The sequence below is a fragment of the Mustela nigripes genome, chromosome 16, assembly GCF_022355385.1.
Source record: "Mustela nigripes isolate SB6536 chromosome 16, MUSNIG.SB6536, whole genome shotgun sequence".
NCBI classification, from domain to species: domain Eukaryota; kingdom Metazoa; phylum Chordata; class Mammalia; order Carnivora; family Mustelidae; genus Mustela; species Mustela nigripes.
The window spans coordinates 2,502,477-2,523,945 of NC_081572.1; the positions used below are offsets into that span (position 1 = coordinate 2,502,477).

The 21,469-nt window shown below is 59.2% G+C and overlaps 1 protein-coding gene and 1 long non-coding RNA gene across 4 annotated transcripts in view; one reads left to right on the top strand and one right to left on the bottom strand.

Annotated features, from left to right (window-relative positions):
- The first annotated feature begins 16,961 nt into the window (after nt 1–16,961).
- Nucleotides 16,962–21,469, top strand: part of LOC132003467 (uncharacterized) — a 40,498-nt gene continuing 35,990 nt past the window's right edge. For all 3 annotated transcript variants that reach the window (XR_009400208.1, XR_009400209.1, XR_009400210.1), the window contains exon 1: nt 16,962–17,154. This is a non-coding gene — a long non-coding RNA (uncharacterized LOC132003467). The remainder of the gene's footprint in view (nt 17,155–21,469) is intronic.
- ENPP7 (ectonucleotide pyrophosphatase/phosphodiesterase 7) overlaps nt 19,085–21,469 on the bottom strand; it is a 5,215-nt gene continuing 2,830 nt past the window's right edge. Inside the window, exons 3-5 of the mRNA XM_059379127.1 lie at nt 20,720–21,346; nt 19,822–20,071; nt 19,085–19,313 (exon numbers count right to left, since the gene is read on the bottom strand). Coding sequence (XP_059235110.1) covers nt 19,231–19,313; nt 19,822–20,071; nt 20,720–21,346 — 960 coding nt within the window. The 3' untranslated portion in view covers nt 19,085–19,230. The remainder of the gene's footprint in view (nt 19,314–19,821; nt 20,072–20,719; nt 21,347–21,469) is intronic.

Here is a 21,469-nt window from a genome sequence, read left to right on the forward strand (position 1 = left end):
AACACTTACCATAGGACCCTGAAATCCCCCAGGTACCTCCCGGAGAGAACTGGAAATAGACGTCCGCCCAAAACTGTCCCCGGACGCTCAGGACAGCGACCCTCCTGATGGCCCCAGAGCGGAGTCAGCCCAGGCGCCCGTCAAGGGGGTAAACGGATAAACAAGTTTGGGGACAGCCACAGAGATGGCGGCTGGGGACGGAAGGGAAGGGGCGGCTGGTGACGGCGACGGCGGGGTCCCTCTCAGACGGCTCTGCTCCGCGGAAGAAGCCGGACGCAGCGTGACAGCCTATACGCTTCCACTTCTACGAAATCTAGAAAAGGCAAAACTTACAGACCTGAGCCACGGGTTGGGGTCCTGGCGTCCTGCCTCTCTGTCCCAGGGGTTTCTTTGGGCCTTTCTCATGGGACGGGCCTTGGAACAGAATGTCTTATCACGGCAAAGAAAGTTATAAAACTTTTTCGCCCCCTGTTTTAAAGGTTTTATTTATTTTTGCTAGAGAGAGAGAGAGAGTATGCACCGTGGAGAGGGGCAGAGGGAGAGGGAGAAGCAGGCTCTCCACCGAGTAGGGAGCCCAGTGCGGGGCTGGATCCAAGGCCCTGGGATCATGGCCCGAGCCGAAGGCAACACTCCACTGACTGAGCCCCCCAGGCGTCCTGATTTTTTTTCTTGTCATGGGTGGACAGATATGTTAAGTTCTAAAAAAAAAAAAAAAACCAAATTTTGAAACTAAGTACCCCACACGATTCCATGTTTGTGAACTAGATCTATGTACACAAAAGTCTGGAAATACGCTCGTCCAACTGCTGCTTACTTAAAACAATAGTGTCTCGCTCCATGAGTGTGTCTTGCTTCCATGATGGAAACCTACAGAAGGTGTTTGTGAGCAGCCCGGGGACCCGCCAGTCTGGGCTCCTCCTCCTCATCTTCGATATCTAAACCTTAATTATGGCAGTGGTCGCACGGCTGCGTACCTTTCCCCAAACTGATAAAACTAACTGTAAACGGGTGTGCTTTATTGTGTGGAAACTGTACCCCTAAAAGTGGAAAATTAGCAGAAGCAGAGAGATCCGTATCCAAGGTCTGTGGTGTGTGGGGACAGTGTCCCAGTTGTGAGGTCACACCCTGCCAGGGGTCACCTCCGGAGACGCCGGACGCCACCAGGAGCAGAAGAGGCATGGAAGGGTCCTCCCCTAGAGCCTTCAGAAGGCACGTGGCCCCACCAATGCCTTGATTTCAGGGTTCTGGTGTCCGGAACCCCGAGGGACTAATGTCCCGTTGTTTGTAGTCCTTGGCTACGGCAGCCCCGGGAGGCTCACACGGAGGGTTCTGACCGTCTGAGGGTAGTGATGTCGGGATCGGTGGAAGGTAGGCATCGCCCATAGGACGTGTTAGATTAATTGATAATCCTTTAGGGGAAAAATAATAAAGTCGCACTCCTTACGCCAACACAAAAGTAAAAAGAAATCAGATGGACAAGAGGCTGAATTGTAAACTCTGTGCCCAGGAGCTGTCCCTCCTCGCCCGCCAGCCCTGACAGCCCCTGGTCTACTTTGTGCGTCCATTCTGGACGTGTCCTGTAAGTGCAGCCACACAGCGCGGGGCCAGGTGCCCGGCTTCCTCCACTCAGCGTCCACTCATGTTCCTTTGCATCGGAGCTGCGGTTCCGAGAGCGGGATGTTTCTGGGGCGCCTCGGTGACTCAGTCGGTGAAGCGTCTGACTCTGGATCCTGGCTCAGGTCATGACTTCGGGGGTGGTGACACCGAGCGGTGGGATAATTCTGAAGCTGCGCTTGTTGTCATCCCTTGACACCCGTGGAAGACAGGTCAGCGGGGGCTGGTTCCCCACGAGGGCTCCTGCGTGCGCCTGCTTTCTCTCTATCCAACTCCGTCTGCTGTTCTGGACGTGGGGGCCTACCCAGCTCCCGGCCTCTGGATGGACGCCCCCAGGAAGGAGGGGCGCTGCATGTGGACTCTGGGTGTCCAGCAGGTGTGGGTCTGGGCCCCCGGCCGGTAGGAGATGCTGATATTATGTGTCTGCTCCCAGAACAGCCTGAGTCGTAGAGCAGAGGCCAAGAGTGGGGTGTAGTGAGGAAATGTCGGAGAGTAGGACAGAGAGAAGAGAAGCCGCACGTGTGGGGTCACAGGCCTTCCATCCCAACAGAGACGCTTGCAGGCAGATGAAGAGGCTTTCTTCTCTCTCTCTCTACCCCAGGGAAGAGGGTCTTTTGCCCAGGAACTGGCCACACAGGCGTCGCCCAGCAATGATGGCGAGGTGTCCATTCCCTGAGGTGAGTGCAGGAGCGGATCGGGGCGCCCCGCCTCTGCCTCCTGCGGAAGGTCCCCCTTAGTAGCGGAGGTGGCGGGGGGTACAGGCGGCCGTCATCCCGGTCTCTCTGGGACTGATTCCGTCCCGGTTTTTCTTCTGCTGGAGTGGGTTGACTTGTGTTTCCCGTGTGAATTTAATCTTATTTGGAGAAAGGGTCTTTGCAGATGTACTTATGGCCAGGATCTCAAGGTGGGATCCCCCCAGGTAATTAGGGCCACCCCAACTGCGATGACAGCCGGTCCTTCTCTGAGGAAGATTTGAGACGGGCACAGGGAGAAAGGCCACGTGAGGATGGGGACAGAGACCGGGATATGTCTGCAGGTCAAGGGATACGCCAAGGGCCCCGGGACAGCGGCCAGCAGCTGTGAGGAGCAAGGACAGGATCTCTCTGTGGGTTTCCAGAAAGAACCAAAGCTTCTGACGTCTTGGTTTCAGACCTCTGGTCCCCAGAACGGGGAGAGAATGCCCCTCATAAAGCCCTCCAAATTGTGGTAGGGACTTACCCCCGCCTAGGACACGTGGCTGCCCCGTATAAGGGATTTTCAGTGCGAAAGCCGGGAGAATCCCCAGCACAGCAGGAAAGCTGGTCAACCCGGCCTTTGTAATGCCTGCCGTATTTTTTTAACTCAAGTCAAAACCATGAGCTAGCTCCGGTTCCCACGGCATTTGGGGTTTCTCTGGGTCACGACTGGTAACTTTCTACGTTACGATTCCTGCCCGGTCTGTCCCTCGATGTCAGCGTTCTCTAGTATTCGGGGCCTTCTGGCTCAGTGGACCGTTGATACCAGGGGCTAGGAAAAGGCAGGGGGTGCCCGTGGCCTTCTCGGCAGCCCTGTGTGTCCTTGGGGTGTGCTAACCCCCCCCACATCTCCGCTTCCCGTCCTCTGGAAAGAGGAGATGCCCCCACCTCGCCCTCAGACAGCCCACGGGTGTCCCGGCTTCCGGTGGAACCATGCTGCTGAAGGCCAAACTGCCAAGGGGCCCTCCCCTTCCCGCAGCTTGGACCCGAGCCGGGAGACACCAGTGGGCTCACCGAGGAAACTGCCACGTCTGGGTGACAGCAGGAGTCTGGAAGCTTCATCCGTGGGGAGTATCTCCTGGTTTCCTTTTTCCTCTGTTTCTCCGTTTCCTCCTGGACGGAACCAGAGAACTCCATCCCCAACACCTGCCGGACCCTGTTTTCCTGGTTATGGATACAGGTGCCTGTGGGGGGCTGCGGTAGTCACCCCGGAGCACAGCCGCGGGCGCCTCTTTCTCCCTGACCCCATTGGGGCGGGCCCCGCTGCCGTAAAGGAAAAGTCAGGATTGTCTTGCCAGCCCGGGAGCCTTGCCTGGGTTCACCCTGAGCCCTCCTGCCTTCCACTGCAGTCAGTCACGGGGAGCCTCTTCCCAGGTGCTGGGTGCGGCGCGGGAGCCCCCCCAGAGCCCTCCCCTCGGTCTTCGGCAACTCAGAGCCCTGGGGCTGGAGACGTCGCGGGCCCTGGAGGTGGTTTCTGGAAACACACGTAAAGCTTCCTTGGACCTGACAATTTCTGGAGTGCAAGTATTTAGAAATGTCTCCCGCCCCAAAGCTGGGGTGCCCAGGTGCCAGGAGGGAGAGGGAAGACAGAGGCGTTGGGGAGGGGCTGCGGACAGCCTCCGAGCGGGGACCCGTGGGCCCGTGGAGGGGCCGGGAGATAAGCTTTCTTTTCTTTTTTTAAAGATTTACTTATCCATTTTATTACTTTAAAAATATGTTATTTATTTATTTGCCCTAAATTTATATGAGAGCGCACAAGCAGGGGGAGCAGCAGGCGGACGGAGAAGCAGGCTCCCCGCTGAGCCGAGAGCCCGATGCAGGGCTCGATCCCAGGACCCCGAGATCACGACCTGAGCCAAAATCCGGAGTCGGACCCTCAACCGACTGAGCCCCAGAGGTGCCCCAAGATAAATTTCTCCAAGAGGCCGGTCTTCTATTTCCCTCACCTACTGCGTTGTCCACATACGTGACAATAATACATGCTCACAGTCAACAAATATATTTATACTTTGTGTTTTCATATATCTATATTTAAGATAGTTTAAGAATGCTATTGTATAGCGCGCTCTCCATATATGTAAAACATCCGTTCCCAGGAAAAGTAATTCTTAAAGTTGAGCTCTAACTCACATTCGATCAAGGGTACAGAACGGAAGGAACTAGCTCGGCGTATTTTCACGTCCGTTGCTGGCTGCGTAGCCACCGCGCTGAGACGCACAGTGGTATGGAGCAGGCCTTCTCCAGCCCCCGGAGCTCGCCTCTGTTCTCATGGGCAACCCCGCAGACTGGCCGGCCCGTTGTAGAAACCTGTGTGAATGGGATTGTACAGAATGTGCTCCTTTCTGTCTGCCGTCATCTGTCAGGTTTGGAGAACTCACCTGGTTCCCGCGTGGTAGTATTCCATTGAGTGTCTACACCACGGATCGGCTCCTTGCTTTATCGACGGGACCTGGCTAGTGTCACGTCGGAGACAGCACAGGTGGCACTGCGGTGAGCTCCACACAGGAAGCAGGTGTGCGAGGACACAGGAGACACTTTCCAGATGTGAGATCTGGGGGTCGGAGGGTGGCAGAAGCCAGCCGCTCCTCCCGAAACCCTGACCGACGGGCGGCCGGAGAAATCAAGACCCCGTATTTGGAAGGCACGGGTCATATCTACGGCACAACAGGTAGGTGGTTTTGAGACTCCGATGCTCAACCCCATCATTCCTTTGCTTACAGACGCACCGTGTCAACACGAAACATTTGTTTGCTTTTGGTAACCGCTTTAGAATAAAACCCCCAGAACCAGAAGGCACCATCGTACTTGTGAGAGCAAGCCTCGCCCCATGATGCCGTGTCACCTGCTATTGTGTTGAGGAGAGGGTAGAGGTGGGGAGGAGTGTGGGGGAGCAGGTGGTAGGGTTGAAGAGGGGCGTGCGTGGGGGAGGGGGAGCCCAGAGGATTCATGATAAATATGGAGACCCAGTTACTGGAGCAAGACCTGTGTGGACCACGTCCGTTGGCTCCTGCCGTGCTTGTTGGCAGGCAGGTAAGTTTGGGGGCAAGGATGGGGCCTCCCCAGGACAAAAGAGAAGGGCAGGGGGTGGCGGCCAGGATGACAATGGGGAGCACTGCTGTCCCCTTCCCAAAGTCTTCGAGGTCTTGTTCTGCGCTAGGCTGGCCGGGGCTTGGGGGCAGATGCTGCCCGTACCCCGTGTTTCAGGCCGAGGATCTTTAATGACATTTTCCTCTTCTCTTTCCTGTGAAGAGTGGCTTCCCCCTCCGGCTTCAGGTGACTTTGTGATTTGAACCTGGACACGCCGACGCCTCTTCCCACAGCCCCTCGTGCATCCTTCCAACTAGCTCTCTGGCTCTGTGCTCCCTCAACGCCCCTTACTCATCCCCTGAACAACGAGCGGTTTCTACACAATCTGAGGAAAGGATCTTAAGGTCCAGGTGACCAGAGCTTGAAACCTGAATGTCTGGGTGGCTAAGTGGGCGGCGTTAGGCGCCCCGGACCCTCCTTACCCATGCATCTCCTCGTGTGTGTCTGTGTGTGTGTGCACGCGCAGGGTCACAGGATTCTCTGCGCCCACAGTCCCTTTGTCCTGAACGTACACCACAGACCCTGCCCCGAAAAGCCAAACCACCAAAGCCGTGTTACATGTCAAGCCCTGAGCACCTGCTAGGGGACTGGGGGTGGGGGATGGGGTGGGCTGGACGCCAGGGGCACGCCGCCAAATAAGACAGGGTCGCTGCCTTCAAGGAACGTCGCCCGACTCCCAAACTGGCAGATGTCCTTTGACATCCAGATGTGACGCTTGGCCAATGCAGAGCCCAGGGGGCGGGGGTAGGTTTTTTTTTTTTTAATTTAAATTGGGATGAGATGTACATAGCATAAAGCCACGAGGCACATTCACACTGTACTACAACCATCACTGGGTGTTTCATCCTCGCAAACTGACAGTGACCCCGTGAAACACCAGCTCCCGGCCCCAGCCCCGGTCCCAGGCCACCTCTCGGCGACCCTGGGGAACCCCGCACAAGGGGAATCCGAGAGGATCTGTCCTTTTGCAACTGGCTGATCTCACCGAGCTCCGTGTCCTCCAGGCTCCTCCAGGTGTGGTCGGTGTCAGGGTGTCCTTCCTTTTTGCGGGTGGGTCGGATCCCTGCGTGTGGACAGATGCCATATTGCATCTCCGTTCATCCCTTGATGGCCACCTGGGGTCCTATGACTATTGGTGATGGTGCTTCTGTGGACACAGGAGGGTCACATACCAACTGGGCTTCTCAGTGTATTGAACTGTCAACACTCAATGCCAGGGAGGTTTCACCCTCCAGGAATATCCAGCGTCCAGCCTCTCGTGAGAAAGAAGGCTCCGTGGGCCACCCTGGGCTGCGGTCCTGTGTGCCAGTGACCGGCAGCGAGCAGCCCCTTATCCCGGGACGGTGGCATCTGGACACAGACCAGAGGCTGACCGCTAGATGTTATCGTGCTTCCTTGTTGTTTTCCTTTTAGTCGAGTTAAGAAAAGAGCAAAATATTTCCATTACCTGCATCTCTATCAAACGTGAGAAACAGGGAACAGGTGGAAAGGTCTCCGTGTTTCGGGGAGAGACGAGCACTCCTGTTTCAGGGGGGGGGGCTCTCTTTCATCCCCACCGAACAGGTCCTGTCTTGGTTCCTGCAGGGCATTTCAGTGGGCCTCTGGCTGGGGTTTCAAGGAGTTCTGGGTTCTGGGTGAGGCTCGGCTCCTCCTAGCGGGTCACTAAGTCATCTAGGTCATGATATCCTAATCATGGGTTTGGTTTCCAGTCAGCGAAATCCTAACCGTGGCCTCCGTGAACTTGGTAGGCACAGAAAGCAGGCAGGCCTGGTGGGTTGAGTGGCAGCCCCCGGGAAGACACGCACGAGTCCTGACTCCTTACCGCGGAACACGAGCCTTTACGGAGGAAGTCTGCTTGCAGAGGCAGTTAAGGGTCTGAGATGACATCATCCTGGGTTAACTATGTGGGTCCTAAGTCCAATGACAAGGGTCCTTCCAAGAGACGGATGAGGAGAAGGTACAGGCCGGAGGGGAGGCCACGTGACCACAGAGGCAGAGGCTGGCGTGAACCGCCACAAGCCTGCGGGTGCGGGCAGCCACAGGGAGCTGGAAGAGGAGGAAACCTTGGCAGGAAAGCAGAAAAGAACCTAAGTAGGAAACACTAATTGTTTAACGAAGTTGTAAGAGGAGCAACATTAAGAACCACGTGACCGAGAGGAGCCCCAAGCCAGAGACCCTTCAAGGCCGGCCCTCCCTCGCGGGTGCGTGCGGCAGGAGAAAGAACTCATCGCTGACCCACACGCCGCCCTTCCCACTGCCAGGGCCAGACACCACGGATTCTGGGCCCGCGGCCCTGCCCTAGCCTGCCCGTTTACCTGGGGTTTCACGCAAGACCCCGTCTTCCAGACGGCTTTTGTCTGCGGCATGGTTGGCTCAGAAAGGCTGGTTCTTGCGTTTGTTTTCCAGAATGAGTTCCTCCCAAGGGGCTGCTGGTCAAGAGAGCCCCTTCCCTAGTTAATTCCAGATGGGGACTATATTCAACCTGCGTATTTTTTGAGGAGGGGAGAGGTATCCGTGAAGGTGTTTTCTCTGCTTAAGAAACAGGCAATCTGATGATTGCTTCAACCTGATGATTAAAAAGGGTCGTTCTGCCAAGTGAGCCAGCAGGAGTCACCCCACTGGGATGTGGCCCGGCAAAGACATTTTCCCCCTGCTCTAGTCAATGAAAGAGAAACTTTACTGAGGTTGCAGGGCCTCAGGGCTTGGGCAGAAGGTCACCCAGCAGGCAAAGGAAGAGCTTGTGGAGGGGCCTTATGTGACCTTTCTGGGGCGCCAGCTCTTGGTGTGGCCGCAGTTGACAGCTCCAGGGTGCCGGCGAGCAAAACACTTGCCGCAGATTGTCCGGTCGCAGCTGTATTTCCCGGGTCCACGGGGGAAGAACCAAGTGCAGGATGGACTCTTCTGGATTTTGTTGTCCGGCCGCGCAGCTGTCTTCCAGCCGTTTGCCTGCAAAAGTCAGACGCAGCGGTCAGGCGGGTGCTCTCCTTGTCCCGGATGCTGGCTTTGTCCTTCTCAGTGGTGTCAGGGGCTCCATCTCTAGGGCGACGGTCTCGCCCATCAAGGTGGTCTTCTCTGGATCTGCCTCCCTGCGTCTGATCGTGGTACACGGAGGAGGACTTCATGCTTCTAAGAGGACTGACGCGCCGTATGGCCCGGAGAAAAGCTATAGTAAACCCAAGTTTGGGTTTGCACAGGAAGACCACGCACACCCCTCAAGGCTTCGTGGGGTAGCTCGGGCTGGCCCGATGGACAGGCGCCTCTCCCGAGGGCTGGTTCGCCTCCCAGGACCCAGTCTGGGCTCCGAATCCCAGCCCCACCGGCCCAGCTCAGCAGACCTGGCCACTGTGTGGAAGCTGGCGGGTGTGGACAGGCTCTGGGCCTCCCCCTCCAGTACCGGGGATGCCTGCCCAGCGGGCGGGCCCAGACCCTCAAGGCAGCACCAGCACAGCCTTAAAAAGCCTGGTGCTCACGAGAGTGTCCCGACCACCTTGCTGAGCCTCTCTGATAGCGGACGGGGACTCAGCCAGGCTTCAGGGGTGTTGGGGGCACAGCGAAGCTGCCCCTCCTGGCTCCCCACCTCCAGCCCAGCCTTCAGGTCCCTCACCGGCAGCACATTTATTCGCCAGTCGGAGGAGGAGCTCTGGGGAAGCCCGCCGAGCCGACCCTTCGTGCTGGGGAGGCTCCCCGGCTGAAACACAGACCCTGTTGCAGCCTCCCTGCTTTTTGTTTTGGTTTTCGATGGGGTCCTGGAATCTGTTTTTTCAAGAATTGTGCTAAAATACACACGACATGAAATTTACCATTTTAACTCTCTCAAGCGTGCAGTTCAGTAGCACTTGGTACAATCCGGAGGCTGTACCAGCGCCACTGCTCTCAGGTTCCTGGACTTTTTCATCTCCCCACAGGGAGCCTGTACTCACTGGGCCGTTGCCCACCACCCCCTGCCCCCACTCCCCCCAGCCCCGCAGCAGCCCTCCCCTGCTTTCTGCCTCCCGGGATTTGTCTATGCTGCACATGCCGAAGGAAAGAAATCCTATGACATGTGGCCTTTTGTGGCTGCTGTCTTTCCTTCAACAGGTTTCCAAGACCCATCCACGCAGCATGGGCAGGGGGAGGAGAAGGGGGCTGCTTCCCTCGTTTCTAGGCCACGTCGTGTCCTGCCGTGGGCACACACCACACTTCGGGGACCCCTGCTTCTGTCTATGCACGCGTCTTCTGGCTATTCCCACGTTTCGGTGATTCTCAAGAATGCCGCTCTGGATATGCATTCTCGGGGCACGTACAAGCCGTGGCATCGCTGGGTCACCCGTGCCTGCGCCTGTCGCCTGCCGAGGAAGGACCGGCCTGCTTTCCCTGTGGCTGCACCTGCTTCCTGGCCGCTGGCCTTGTGTGGGACTCTGGCAGCTGGCCATGCCACGTCTACAGAGACACCTGTCGCTTCTCTTTCTTTCTCTTGTTGAATTGCAATAGTCCTCCTTCGGGTGTGAGGTGGCATCTTGCGTGGTTTGGACTTGCATTTTCCAGGCGAATGTCCTCTCTGCGCTCTGGGTGACTTGCTTGTCACCAACACCCTCTCCGACACTTGTGTCCAAAAGGAAGGGGAACTAGGTCAGCAGCCTCCAAGTTGCTTTGTCCATGGAGCCCCTGCAAGAATTTGGGAAAATGCCCTTTTGGCACCTTTTGAGGTCGGTACATACCGTGATTTTTTTTGTAATTAAGTTCACAAGGATGCAAAGGATGGGGTTTCTGGTGTGTTGTAAATACCAGCTTTTAAAAAATAAAACCGTTCCTCCCTCTATAGAAGGAAAACCTGGCATTCTGTCCCGCTTTCAAGGTCATGGAGCAAGTCCTGGCCTCAGTCACAGACAAACCGGACAAAGTCTGAGATAACCCCAAATCTTAGCGTCCCCTAATAAGAAAAACCTGTTTATTTCCTGCAAACCTCTGAGAATAAGAATTTTAGTCCTGACCTTTGCTCTTCCTGTCATGTGTCCTGACCGTGGGGTTAGCTTAATCACTGGAGAAAGTGGCTGCTGGAAACTTGGTTCTCTTGTGACTACTTTTTTTTTTTTTTTGCCTTTTAAAAATGTGATAGTGTTTTTTGTTTGTTGAAATCCACTTCCCCTGCACTCTTTGCAAGAAAGGCTTCTCTTCTTTTTCTAAATGCAACTGCCTCCCATTTCCCTTGGGCAATTATTTTAATTATATCAAAGGAAATGTATACGACGTAGGATGTGACCCCGCAGTACCAAAAATGTGGACAAATTCTTCTTGGTTCTTTCCTCTTCCACCTGGGGTGGGGGCTTGTTTCCCTTCTTCTCCTGAATTTTATTTTTAATAAAAACACTTTTTGTTTGAAAGTAATTCACTAATCGCTCAAGCATGGTTTTCTGCAACAAGAACATGATTCAAATTTAACATGTGTAATTTCCAGCAGCTCTAAGACTCTTGGTATTAAAAAAAATTATTCTGGATTGAGTAATGCAATTAATCAATGACCAAACCAACGTAAGTATATTAAATCGTGATATATATTTATGATATATGTAATATGTAATATATAATATTATATATAATATATGTAAATGTAATGTATATGAAAGTTAAAATGTTGAACTGCATCTCTTAACAAAATGGGCGGGGCTGCATGTTTCAAATGGTTCATGTGTCTTTGGATGAATATTATTTATTTTCCAGAGACTTGGTTCATTCCTGTTTTTCATTTATTAGTGTCGTCTATGGGAAAACTTGTTTATATAAATTCACACATGAATTTTTGAGTTTTGCTAAGGCTATGTCCCTCCTCTTTCTGAACTATTTAAAAAAAAAATGTTTTAAAATATTTTATTTATTTGTTTGACAGAGAGATCCCAAGCAGGCAGAGGCAGGCAGAGAGAGGGAGAGAAGCAGGCTCCTCGCTGAGCAGGGAGTCCTACTGGGGCTCAATCCCAGGACCCCGGATCATGACCTGAGCCGAAGGCAGAGGCTTCACCGACTGAGCCCCCGGACGCCCCTTTCTGAACCTCTTTGGAGAGTTAAGTCAAAAGCCACGCAGTCATTTAGCACCAAAAACAAAATTTTAAAAACCGGCGGGGTTAGGTTCTCCTGCGGATGAGCGAGATTCCGGGCGCTCTCTGCGCTCCCGTCTGAGAGGGGCCCTGGTCCCTCCCTGGTCCCCAGGTCCCCCTCCGTCGCGGTCCCGAGGCTCAGCCCCCCGCGGTCCTCGCAGGGCAAGCGGCCCGCGCCCGGACACCCTCGGACACGCCCGCGGCGCTTTGGCCAAGCCTGCCGGGGTCCCGCGGGTGGCAGGTGTCTGGGCGCTCGGGCTGGGACTGGCGGGGGCGGGTCCGCGGCGGCCGCGGTGACCTTCCAGGTGAGGGGGGCGTGCCTAGGAGGGCGCCCGTCCACTGAGGGACCAGAAGGTGGATGCGCGCCGAGGCTCACAAAGTGGAGGGGTGCGCCAGCTCGCTGCGCGTGCGCGGACCCGGCCGCGACCCTCCGCGGGCTGTGCCGGCGAGTGTAGACGCGGAGCTGCGGGTGTCCGGGCCCGAGTGGGCTCAGGGCGGGTGGTGTGTGTTGTGCGAGTGTTTACAGCTGGCCTGGGAAGTGGCGCTCCCGGCGCGGGGTGCGGGCGGGTGTGCGCGCGTGGGGCCTGCGCGCCTGTGAGCGGCGCGTGTTCTGCCGGGTGCGGGGTGCGTGCGGGGTGCGTGCGGGGTGCGCGGGGGGCGTGGGACAGGGCAGCACGCGAGGGAGTCCCGTCGCTCCCGTCGCCGCCTGGGGCTGGGCGACCGCGCACCGCCTGCGGCGCCCGGACCTCCCGCGGCGCGTAACCATGGAAACGGCAGCTCCCGCGGCTCGGCGGTCGGGTGAGGGGCGCCGCGCACCCCGACGGCGGGCGTGGGGGAGGGGAGTCCGCTCGCCCCAGCAACGCGCGGCCGCGCGGGGCTCCCTCGGACACACCCTTGCGAGTCGCTCTCGCCGACGCCCCGCCTGGTGGGGCGCCCCGGCCGGGCCTCCGCCCCTGCTGCTGGCCTGCGGGACCTGGACCCCCTCGCCCGGGTCCCCCGCGGGCCTGGGGCTGGGCGCCCAGCGAGTCCCGCTGCCCCGCCTCGCAGCCAGTGGACGCGCAAAGCCCTCGGTACCGTCGGGTGCGATGGCCCCGCGGCCGGCGGCTCCTGGGGTGGTGAAGGCGGCCTGGACGGCGAGCGCGGCCGTGCGCCTGCTGGGGCCCAGGCCGGTGCGCCAGAGCGAGCCCCCGCCTCGGACCCAGGCTCCTCATCAGCGCGGGGAGAGGGTCTGGGCCGGCGGTGCACTGGGTTCTGGAAGAACAGACCGACTTGCGACCTCAGGGAGCGCCGGAGGGAAGGGGCTGGGCCGGCCCTCCTGGGATTGAACTTGGAGATACCTGCGCTGCCTCCCCCTTCCGCTCGGGGCTTGGGGCTCACCGGGCCCCACTTGTAATCCTGTTAACCTGAGGAGCTTGGGCCGGACCAGTTTCTGTTCGATCCTTCATAACCTTTATTTTTATTTTTTATTTTAAAAAGATTTTATTATTTATTTGACAGAGAGAGAGAGAGAGCACAAGCAGGCAGAGCCGCAGGCGAGGGACGGGGACAACTAGGCTCCCCACATAGCAGGAAGCCCGATGCCGGCTGGATCCCAGGGCCCCGGGTCATGACCTGAGCCCAAGGCAGACGCTTCACCGACTGAGCCCCCCAGGCGCCCCTATTTTTATTTCCTTGCAACATGTTTTATGTATTTGAGAGAGAGAACAAGCAAGGAGGAGCAGCAGAGGGAGAGGGAGAAGCAGGCTCCCTGCTGAGCAGAGAGTCCCATGTGGGGCTCGATCCCAGAACTCTGGGATCATGACCTGAGCCCAGGGCAGGTGCTTCACCGACTGAGCCACCCAGGTGCCTCATGACTTTGATGAAGGGCGACAATTCTCAAGTGTGATACTGTGGCTGGCAGCCCGAGAATCACCTGGGAGCGCCTCAGAAATGCAGGTTCTCGGGCCTACTCCAGACCTCCCGATGCCGACACGTGTGCGCGCGCGTGTGCGTGTGTGCGTGTGCACAGGCTCGCCTGCACGGCGTCTGACTGAACAAAGCGATCCGGAGGCTGGCAGATCCAGAGTGGCCTTTGTGCCCAGCATGAGGCTACGCGGTCCCTTCCCTCAACGGATCCGAAGACAAATCTGATTTGAAAAGTTCTACTACTCTGGGGCTCCATCTAAAACTCGGGGGGACGAATACTCTTTGACCACCCCCCTAAGGCTGATGTGGTTATGTCAGAGGAACAAGAGTCCGCAGGTTCTGAATCCCTCTCGGTTTCACAAACTGCTTGCTGAAGGCTTCAAAGGGAGTTGAAGAGCCCAAGAGCGCCGCCTCCTGGTGACGGCGTGCGGGGCTGGCTCTAAAGGGGCCAGGCCTCCCGACAAAGGCGGCTTTCACACCCCGTCCCTCCTGAACTGGCCAGTCAGTACTTGGATGTCCCCCCCCCCCATTCCTGCCAGCACTTGAACTGGCTAAACTCAACAAAGGCTTTGAGCCGACGGACAGACCGCCCTATGCGGCCCGTGTTGAGTGTCAGTCACCTCGGTGTGGCTCCGGAATCAGTGCTCTGCTCTGTTTCGGCTGGGCTTTTCTCCCGACCGTTTTATTCGGACTGAGAGTAAAATGACCTCTGTACCGGGAATTACAATGTTAGTTTTCAGGAGTGTCCTGAACTCCCCTGGGGGCAGTCTCCCCTGCCCCCAGGAGACTGAGTGCTGCCCTCCAGAAGCTTCCGGGGCTGGCCGCATGGTGGGAGCGAGAAGGAAGCAGGCCGGAGCCAGGGCGGCCTCCAGCAGGTTTATCTCTGGCCCCTCCCTTACTATTTATACATTCTGTCCTGTCCACCCGCCACCCCCACTAGCATGTGATCAACATTTTCCCCTTAAATTAACTCACCCTGGGGCGCCTGGGTAGCTCGGTGGGTTAAAGCCTCGGCCTTCGGCCTTCGGCTCAGGTCATGATCTCAGGGTCCTGGGATCGAGTCCCGCATCGGGCTCTCTGCTCAGCAGGGAGTCTGCGTACCCCCCCCCCCCACCCCGCCTGCCTCTCTGCCTACTTGTGATTTCTCTCTGTCAAATAAATAAATAAAATCTTAAAAAAATTAACTCACCCTTCTGCACTTAAGTTAATTTTCAAAGGAAACAATGGGAAATAACAGATATAAATGGAAAATCAGTAGTTCTCACTGCAGACTGAAGGTGATCCTGAAGACGAAGACAAGGCAGGGAGAGGGAGACCAGGGCTGTCACAAGGCACCACCCTTTGCTACGTGGCCCACGCCAGCTCCGAGCCCGGGCCCTCTCTGTGCTACCTCGGCAAGGTGCTGAAGGCTTTGTGTCACGGACCCGACACTTCCCGTGAGAGAAGCAAGATGGTGTGGCGGGGAACTGAGAGTAGAGCAGCTGTGACTTTCTCTTAGCCGCTGCCGTCTCTTCGTTAAGTCCTAAAGCAGAACGCAGGGCCTTCTGCAGGTCCGGTTCTGAGAGGTCTGCAAATAATAACCCGTTTAATCGTTAGGACCAGCCTAGCAGACCCTAAAGCTCCCATTCCTGATTTTACAGTGAGGAAATGGCCCTGAGGTTAGCGACTTGCCTGGGGCTGCACAGCATGGCATTAGTGATCGTGGTGGGGGCGGGGTGGGGAGCTCAGGGGGGCCCTCCGTGCACACGTCAGCCCTACAGCTGCACAGATGGGAAATTCAGCCTCCCAGCATGCAGCCCTGAGTGTTCCTCTCTTTGAAAAAGTCATCGAGCGATTCTTAAGATAACTGTTGCCCTGTTCCCTGGAAAGTAGACGAGGCTGAGCAACCTCACGGTAGGCTCTTGGGGAAAGGCAGGGCGTCGTCTGGAGACCCGTGGGTCGTGGTGGTTACACGGGCGCTGGTGTGTGCTCACTGCCCTCCAGGTGTGAAGGCACGTGGCTACTCCTGCTAGGCCCCTCCAGCCAGGTGGCGCCGATTCCCAAGGGCCAAGATGGGATCGGGCCGTCCAGTGGGAAGCTGGTGTGAGCAGGCTGGTCTGGGTCTCCTGGAACAGGCTGCCATGGGGGTGGGACATTCCTTCTAGGAAAATCACTGGCTGTAGGGCTGGGGACCCAGGGCTGTTAAGGCGAGGCGGGACTGCAGGTCTGGGCAGCTGGTCAGGCAGCTGCGGAGGGTGGGTGGGGTTCTGGAGGAGGAGGTGGGGAGCAAGTCACAGGTAGAAGAGGCCCGGGGAGGGGAGGGGCGATTCGCCGGTGGGGACTAGCGGACCTCGAGCCTAGGAGGGATGTCTCCTGCTGCTGCACCTGGATTGTTCCTGAGAGCTGCCTGGACCGGTCAGCAGCTCCCACGTCAGTTCAGCCTTGCCCGTGGCTACCCCGAGGCGGCACCTGCCTCCGCGCATTATCCTGGGCCCATCTCAGGGCGGTGCGCCCTCCTTCCTGCCCAGCGTCTTCGGATAAGCAGACTGAGGCTGGGGAGGGCTAACCTCCTCCCCAAGGCTGCAGCCCGTGAGTGGGGACAGACTGGAGTAGGAGCGGCTGCACGGCAGAGCCCGTGCTCTTAGATAGTGGTCCTGAGGGGCGCCTGGGTGGCTCAGTCAGTGAGGCGTCTGCCTTCAGCTTGGGTCATGGTCCCAGGGTCCTGGGATCGGGTCCCACATGGGGCTCCCTGCTCACTGGGGAGTCTGCTTCTCCCTCTGCCTGCTGCTCTCCCTGCTTGTGCTCTCTCTCTCTCTGGCAAATAAATAAAGTGGCCCTGAGATGCTCTGGTTGGCTCCGTGTTCAGACTCTGGGGCGCAGGACACCCCTCTTGCTCCCGGCCTGGGCGCGCAGTGCCCTCTCTGCAGCTGGTCACTGCCCTTCCCGTGCTGAGGGTTCTGCAGCCGCATTTGTATGTCTAGGGCCGCGGGTCACACACACTCCTCCTCCCCTTCCTCACCCTACCCAGGGTGGCCTGCTGTTTGCGGTGTTTGCACCTGTTTTATTATTTTCATTTTTTCGCTTGAACCACGTGGCTTAGGGATTCTGGTTCCCTGTCCCTCTGCAAAGAGCCTTCCCATCCCCCACTGTCCCCTCTCCCGGCAGGTCCCGCAGGGGCTCCCCAGGGGCTGTGAGGCGGCCTGGGGCGTGGGGAACTCGTCACACCTGGGGCCGGCGGCTAAGGATGCTGGAAATCCCCGCAGGCTCCAGAGCAGAAGGCCTGCAAGTGACCGCGGCCCCGTCCTTCGTTTCCCCGGGGCAGCGGCAGCCCGGCGGGGCGGCCACCAGGGCAGAGGCGTGCGGACTCCACGAGGCCAAGCGTCCCCGCCGCCTGCCCTGCGCCCCCGCCGGAGCCGAAGGCCGAAGCGGGGCTCGTTCTGGGCGGGTCGGGGTGGGTCGGAGCCAGGTCGGGTCCGGACCTTCGCGCGCAGGACTCCCGAGCGCCCCCGCGTGGCCGCGGACAGCACGGCTCTGGGGCGGGGCCTGCGGGAAGCGGGGCGGGCAGAGGTGGACCCTGTGCGTTCCCAGTCCTAAACCTGGACAGCGGCCCAACGGCCCGCCCCGCAACGACTGAGCGTGGGCCGGGGCTGGGGGACGCTGAGGGCTGCGGGCAAGTGCGGAGACAGGCTCATCCGTGTCCGGCAGACTCACACCGCGAGAGGGCAGCTTCTGGAGGCTTCCTGGAAGAGGCGGGCCTGGAAGAACAAGTGTGTGTTGGCTGAGGGGAAGGGCTGGGCAGGCCAGGCCGAGGTCTGGGGGAGGAGAGGAAGCAGGGGTGCGGGGAGGTGGGGAGTGGTGGGAAGCGGGCTGGGCAGACAGGGGCGGACACTCACGTTGGGTTGAGGCTGAGGAGGGTCCCTGTGGGGACTCCAGACCCTCCGCTGGACCCAGGAGGGCACGCGTGGGTGGGGTGAGGGTGGGGTGGGGGAATGGCTGGGGGGTTACACCCTTCCCGCCGGCTCGGGGCACTTTCCTGGGCCTGGCTGGGGGTCGTGCCATGCACACTGCAGACCCGGAGGGGAGGCGAGCCCAAGGGTGCCTCTGTCTCCCCTGACGCTCTGCCCGCTCCGGCCTGGGAGGGAGGATCTTAGGTCACGGTGAAGGGCTGCCCTGTTTCTCAGGCCAGGGCAAGTCCTTCGGGCAGTGTCTGGAGGGAAGAATGGGGCCCACCAGGCAGCAGCCCTCATTCGGACCGGGTTCAGCAGCCGCGATGACCAACCCCACGGGGGAGGTTGTCCCCATGCCTCTGAGCTCCATGCTGGGCGTGGGCTCTGGCCCAAGGGCCGACTACGGTCTTTTCCTGATCTGGCCGTTGTGGCCTTGCTTTGGGAGCTTGAAACTGGCCTCAGTGGGAGCATTTACACAGCAGAGATGGGAAAGGTCACACGTCAGGTCTTTTATTGCTGCTGGTTACCGCTGAAAGGACTCCAGACGAGGGGTTAAAACCAGGGTTCAGACACAGCACTGTCACCTCTAGGGTCCCGGGCCAGCCAGCTAACCTCTTAGGCTGTAGCGTCCCCTCTGGGTCAGAGGGGGTCCGCCAAATCATCTCCCTGGTCCCGTCCAGCCCTACGGTTTGATGGCGAGAGCCCTGCAGCCCCTCTGTCTTCTGGCCTCCGTCCCACCCGGGCTGCCATGTCCCTCTCTCTCCTCGGGTCTCAGTGAGCAGCTCTGTCCCTCCCCGGGCAGCCCAGGCCCCAGGCAGTCCATGCAGCCTTCGTATCCCATGTGTGTCTCCCTAGAAAGGCAGCCCTGAGAGGTCTCTCGAGACCACCCGTTTTGCACCATCTCCACTCTGCTCCGGAGATGTTCTGCCCAGACCCCCGGGGGACTGTCCCAAGTGGTCGTCCCTCCTCCGAGCCTGGCAGTCCTACGCTCCTTCAATCGTTGGTGTCGAATCAGGTGTATCCCCGTGTCACTTGGCTGGGGGTCCCCATGGCCTGTCCAGGAAGACTGCTCCCTCCGACCACAGAGAGCTTATATGTCCCCAACCTCCCTTACCAGCTTCCAAGCCCGGGCCTCCCTTCCTGTCCACAAACAGGAGGGGCAGGGCTGCCCCCGGGGGCTCTCACTCGCCACCCCTGCCAGGAGCTTCATCCCTGGGCTGGGCTAGGCGGGCTTAGCCTCCGCATTCCGGCCTCCCGCTCCCCGCTGTGGCCCAGTCCTCTCTCTGCCGTGACACCCGCCCTGGTCTGTCACCTTGCACACTGGTTTGTCCTGTCCCTGTTGTCCGCTCTCCATGACCCCTGGATCACAGCCTCTGGTGCAGGGCCCAGGCCGCGTCATTCACTGCAGATCCCCAGAGCCCAGCCCAGAACCCCGTCGCCCGGCCGGCCCCCACCGTGTGGCGTGAGAGGGAATGAATGATTTGCTTCTGCTTCGGCTGGAGGGCCTTGGCGCCCAGGGCAGAAACAAGATGGGGTTGTCACATGGCACGCCCGGTCCTTCGAGCTGGCTTCTGGAATATTCCGGGACGTCCGCCCTTGTAGCTCTCCCCACACACCTGACCCCAACGGCCTCGGGGGTCTACCTCGTCCCCGGGGGAGCACGCAGGCCTTGCACGCAGGCAGGGAGGAGGCTGGGGAGGGTCTGAGTCTCATGGGCTGTCTGTCTGCTTCGGAAAGGCCCGCTCCAAGCCTAGAGCAGAGCGGCTGGAAGGGACTTGTGGGGGGGTTCTTGAGCACGGACTCCCTTCTGCTGCGGTGGGGGGGCCGGTCACTAGTGGGGGTGTCAGGTCCAACCTCCCCTCCCCTCCTGGGCTTCTGACCTCCAGCGACAGAGCATTATGCGACCTTGGCCAGAAGCATCACGGCTACCAGCAGTCCTGTCACCATGGGGGGCCGGCCGCTGGGCAGGAGAGCAGAGCCTGAGGAAATTCAGAGAACCCCGTGAGTGAGGCGGAGCAGGTCACTACCCCTGCTCCGCGAGGCTGGGCCCGGTGCCCTCCCCCAACTTCCCAGAAGCCCCCTGACCTCGGCTCTCACCAGGCCCACACACCTCCAGCCAGGCCCCCACTGGGGTCTGCTGTCTTGTCAGCTCCCAGGTGACCTCTGGCCTGGGGATGGGCCAGGGTGGGGGTGAGGGCGTGTTCGGGGAGGCCCATAGAGGAAGACTCCGGGAAGGAGCCCTCCCATGGCCATGTGGGAGAGCAGGTCAGGGGGAGCCAGGACCCCCGAGGTGGACTTCACCAGGGGGCCTGTCCTGTGGGCAAAACGCCTGCTTCTCTGGCCCTCGGGCTCCCCAAGGCTGCTCACATCCACCTGCCCTCCTCTTGTCGCTGCCAGGGGCTTGAGATGTTTGTGGGGTGCAGGACAAGGAAAGGAAACGTGGCTCCAGGCGGCTGCTGGCGCTGTGACCGAACGGCAGCCCCTTACCCGAGGGGGTGCTCTGGGTCCCGTTGCTGGCCTCCCGGAGCGTCGGCAGCAGGGTGCTCAAGAGCCCGTCGTTGGCCTCGGGCACGATGCCCAGCAGATGGCACATGAGCTCGTACACGTGGACGCTCTCGAAGGGCTCCACCTCCAGGCCCCTCCTGAAGCTGGGGCCCACGGCCCGGAAGATGGTCTTCATGTCCATGGCCTCGTTGTGGAAACCGTGCTCTCCGTTGTTGAACTGCACGTTCAGTCTCTGCCGGGGAGGGGAGGTCCTGAGCCTCCACGGGGACTCCCAGCCCACCCCTGCCCTCCCCACCGGCAGCGCCCCTGTGGGAGCAGAAGACCCCTGGGAGGGGTTCACACTGGCAGGGGTGGGGCAGGAGGGTGTCTCTGAATTCTGAGCCTCCAAAGACCTGCGGCCTGAGGGAGGGCCTCCGGGAAGACCTGCTAACCCAGGTGCGCCCCAGGCTCACGGGGTGGCATGTCCTTCCCCGAGGCCCTCTCCCCTCCCCGCTGCCTCTTCCTTCCCCGTCGGCATTCCTTGGCTCTCCCGCCGGCCGCGGGCCAGGCTCCTAGCCCCCACCCCATTTCTCATTTCGTACAGCCCGTCTTCCCACGCTTTACCCCGCACGCAAGCACACACACGTCCATGCTGTCACACAACACACGCACACGAAGCATGGACGTCGCCCCCATGCGCACAGATCTCACACGTTTACGCCCACGTACATGCGCACACAGTCATACCGATTGCACAGTGATGGGTGTGTCCCTTTGGTGGCCCGTGCCTCTCCAAGTAGGGACTCGTGAGCGGTATGGGGGAGCTTTTTTACAGCAAGGGAGAGACCCAGGCGCCCGGTGGAGGAGCCTGCCCGGGCCCGGCGTCGGGCAAGGAGCTCACCCCATGGATGACGTAGCCAGGGTCACTGTACATGAGCAGTGGGGTGATCCTGGGGTTCCCGGCGTAGTGGAGGGACTTGGGGAAGGACTCCTTCTTGTAGACGTGGAGTTTGGGGTGGGCATCCTTGAGGACCTCGTACACCTTGTCCAGCATCCCTTCCTTGGGGAGGAGCATGCCGTTGGGCCCGTAGTCCAGGAGCTCAAACTCGATGTCCTTGAAGGTGAAGTTGGGGAACGCGTGGAACTCCACCAGGTCCTGGGCCTGCTTGTGGACGGTGGTCATGCCGTGGTCGGATGTGATGATCAGATCGAGGCTGCCCTCCAGGCCGCTCCTCCTGATGCTGTCCCGAAGGTAGCCCACCGTCCTGTCCACCTGCATCACCATGTCCTTCCTCTCCTGGGACTCGGGGCCGTACTTGTGGCCCGTGGAGTCTGGCTCCCCAAAGTAGAGCGTGACCAGGTCCAGGCCCTCGTCGGTGAACCATTTCATCACCGTGTCGATGTTGGTCCTCCACTCCTGCTCGTCCTTGTAGTTGTGCAGAATGCCTTCCTTCCGGCTCAGGGTCACCGCCGTGCCTTGGTAGGTGACGTTCCCGCCCGGGTAGAAGAAGGAGCCCGTCTTTAAGCCCTGCCAGGGAAGGGGGCATTAAAGCCACAGGCCTCCTTGGGCTTGTCCCCCGCCCCCACCGGTTCCTGCCGCAGTCGCTGCTGCCCCCCCCCCCCCCCCCCCCCCCCCCCCCCCCCCCCCCCC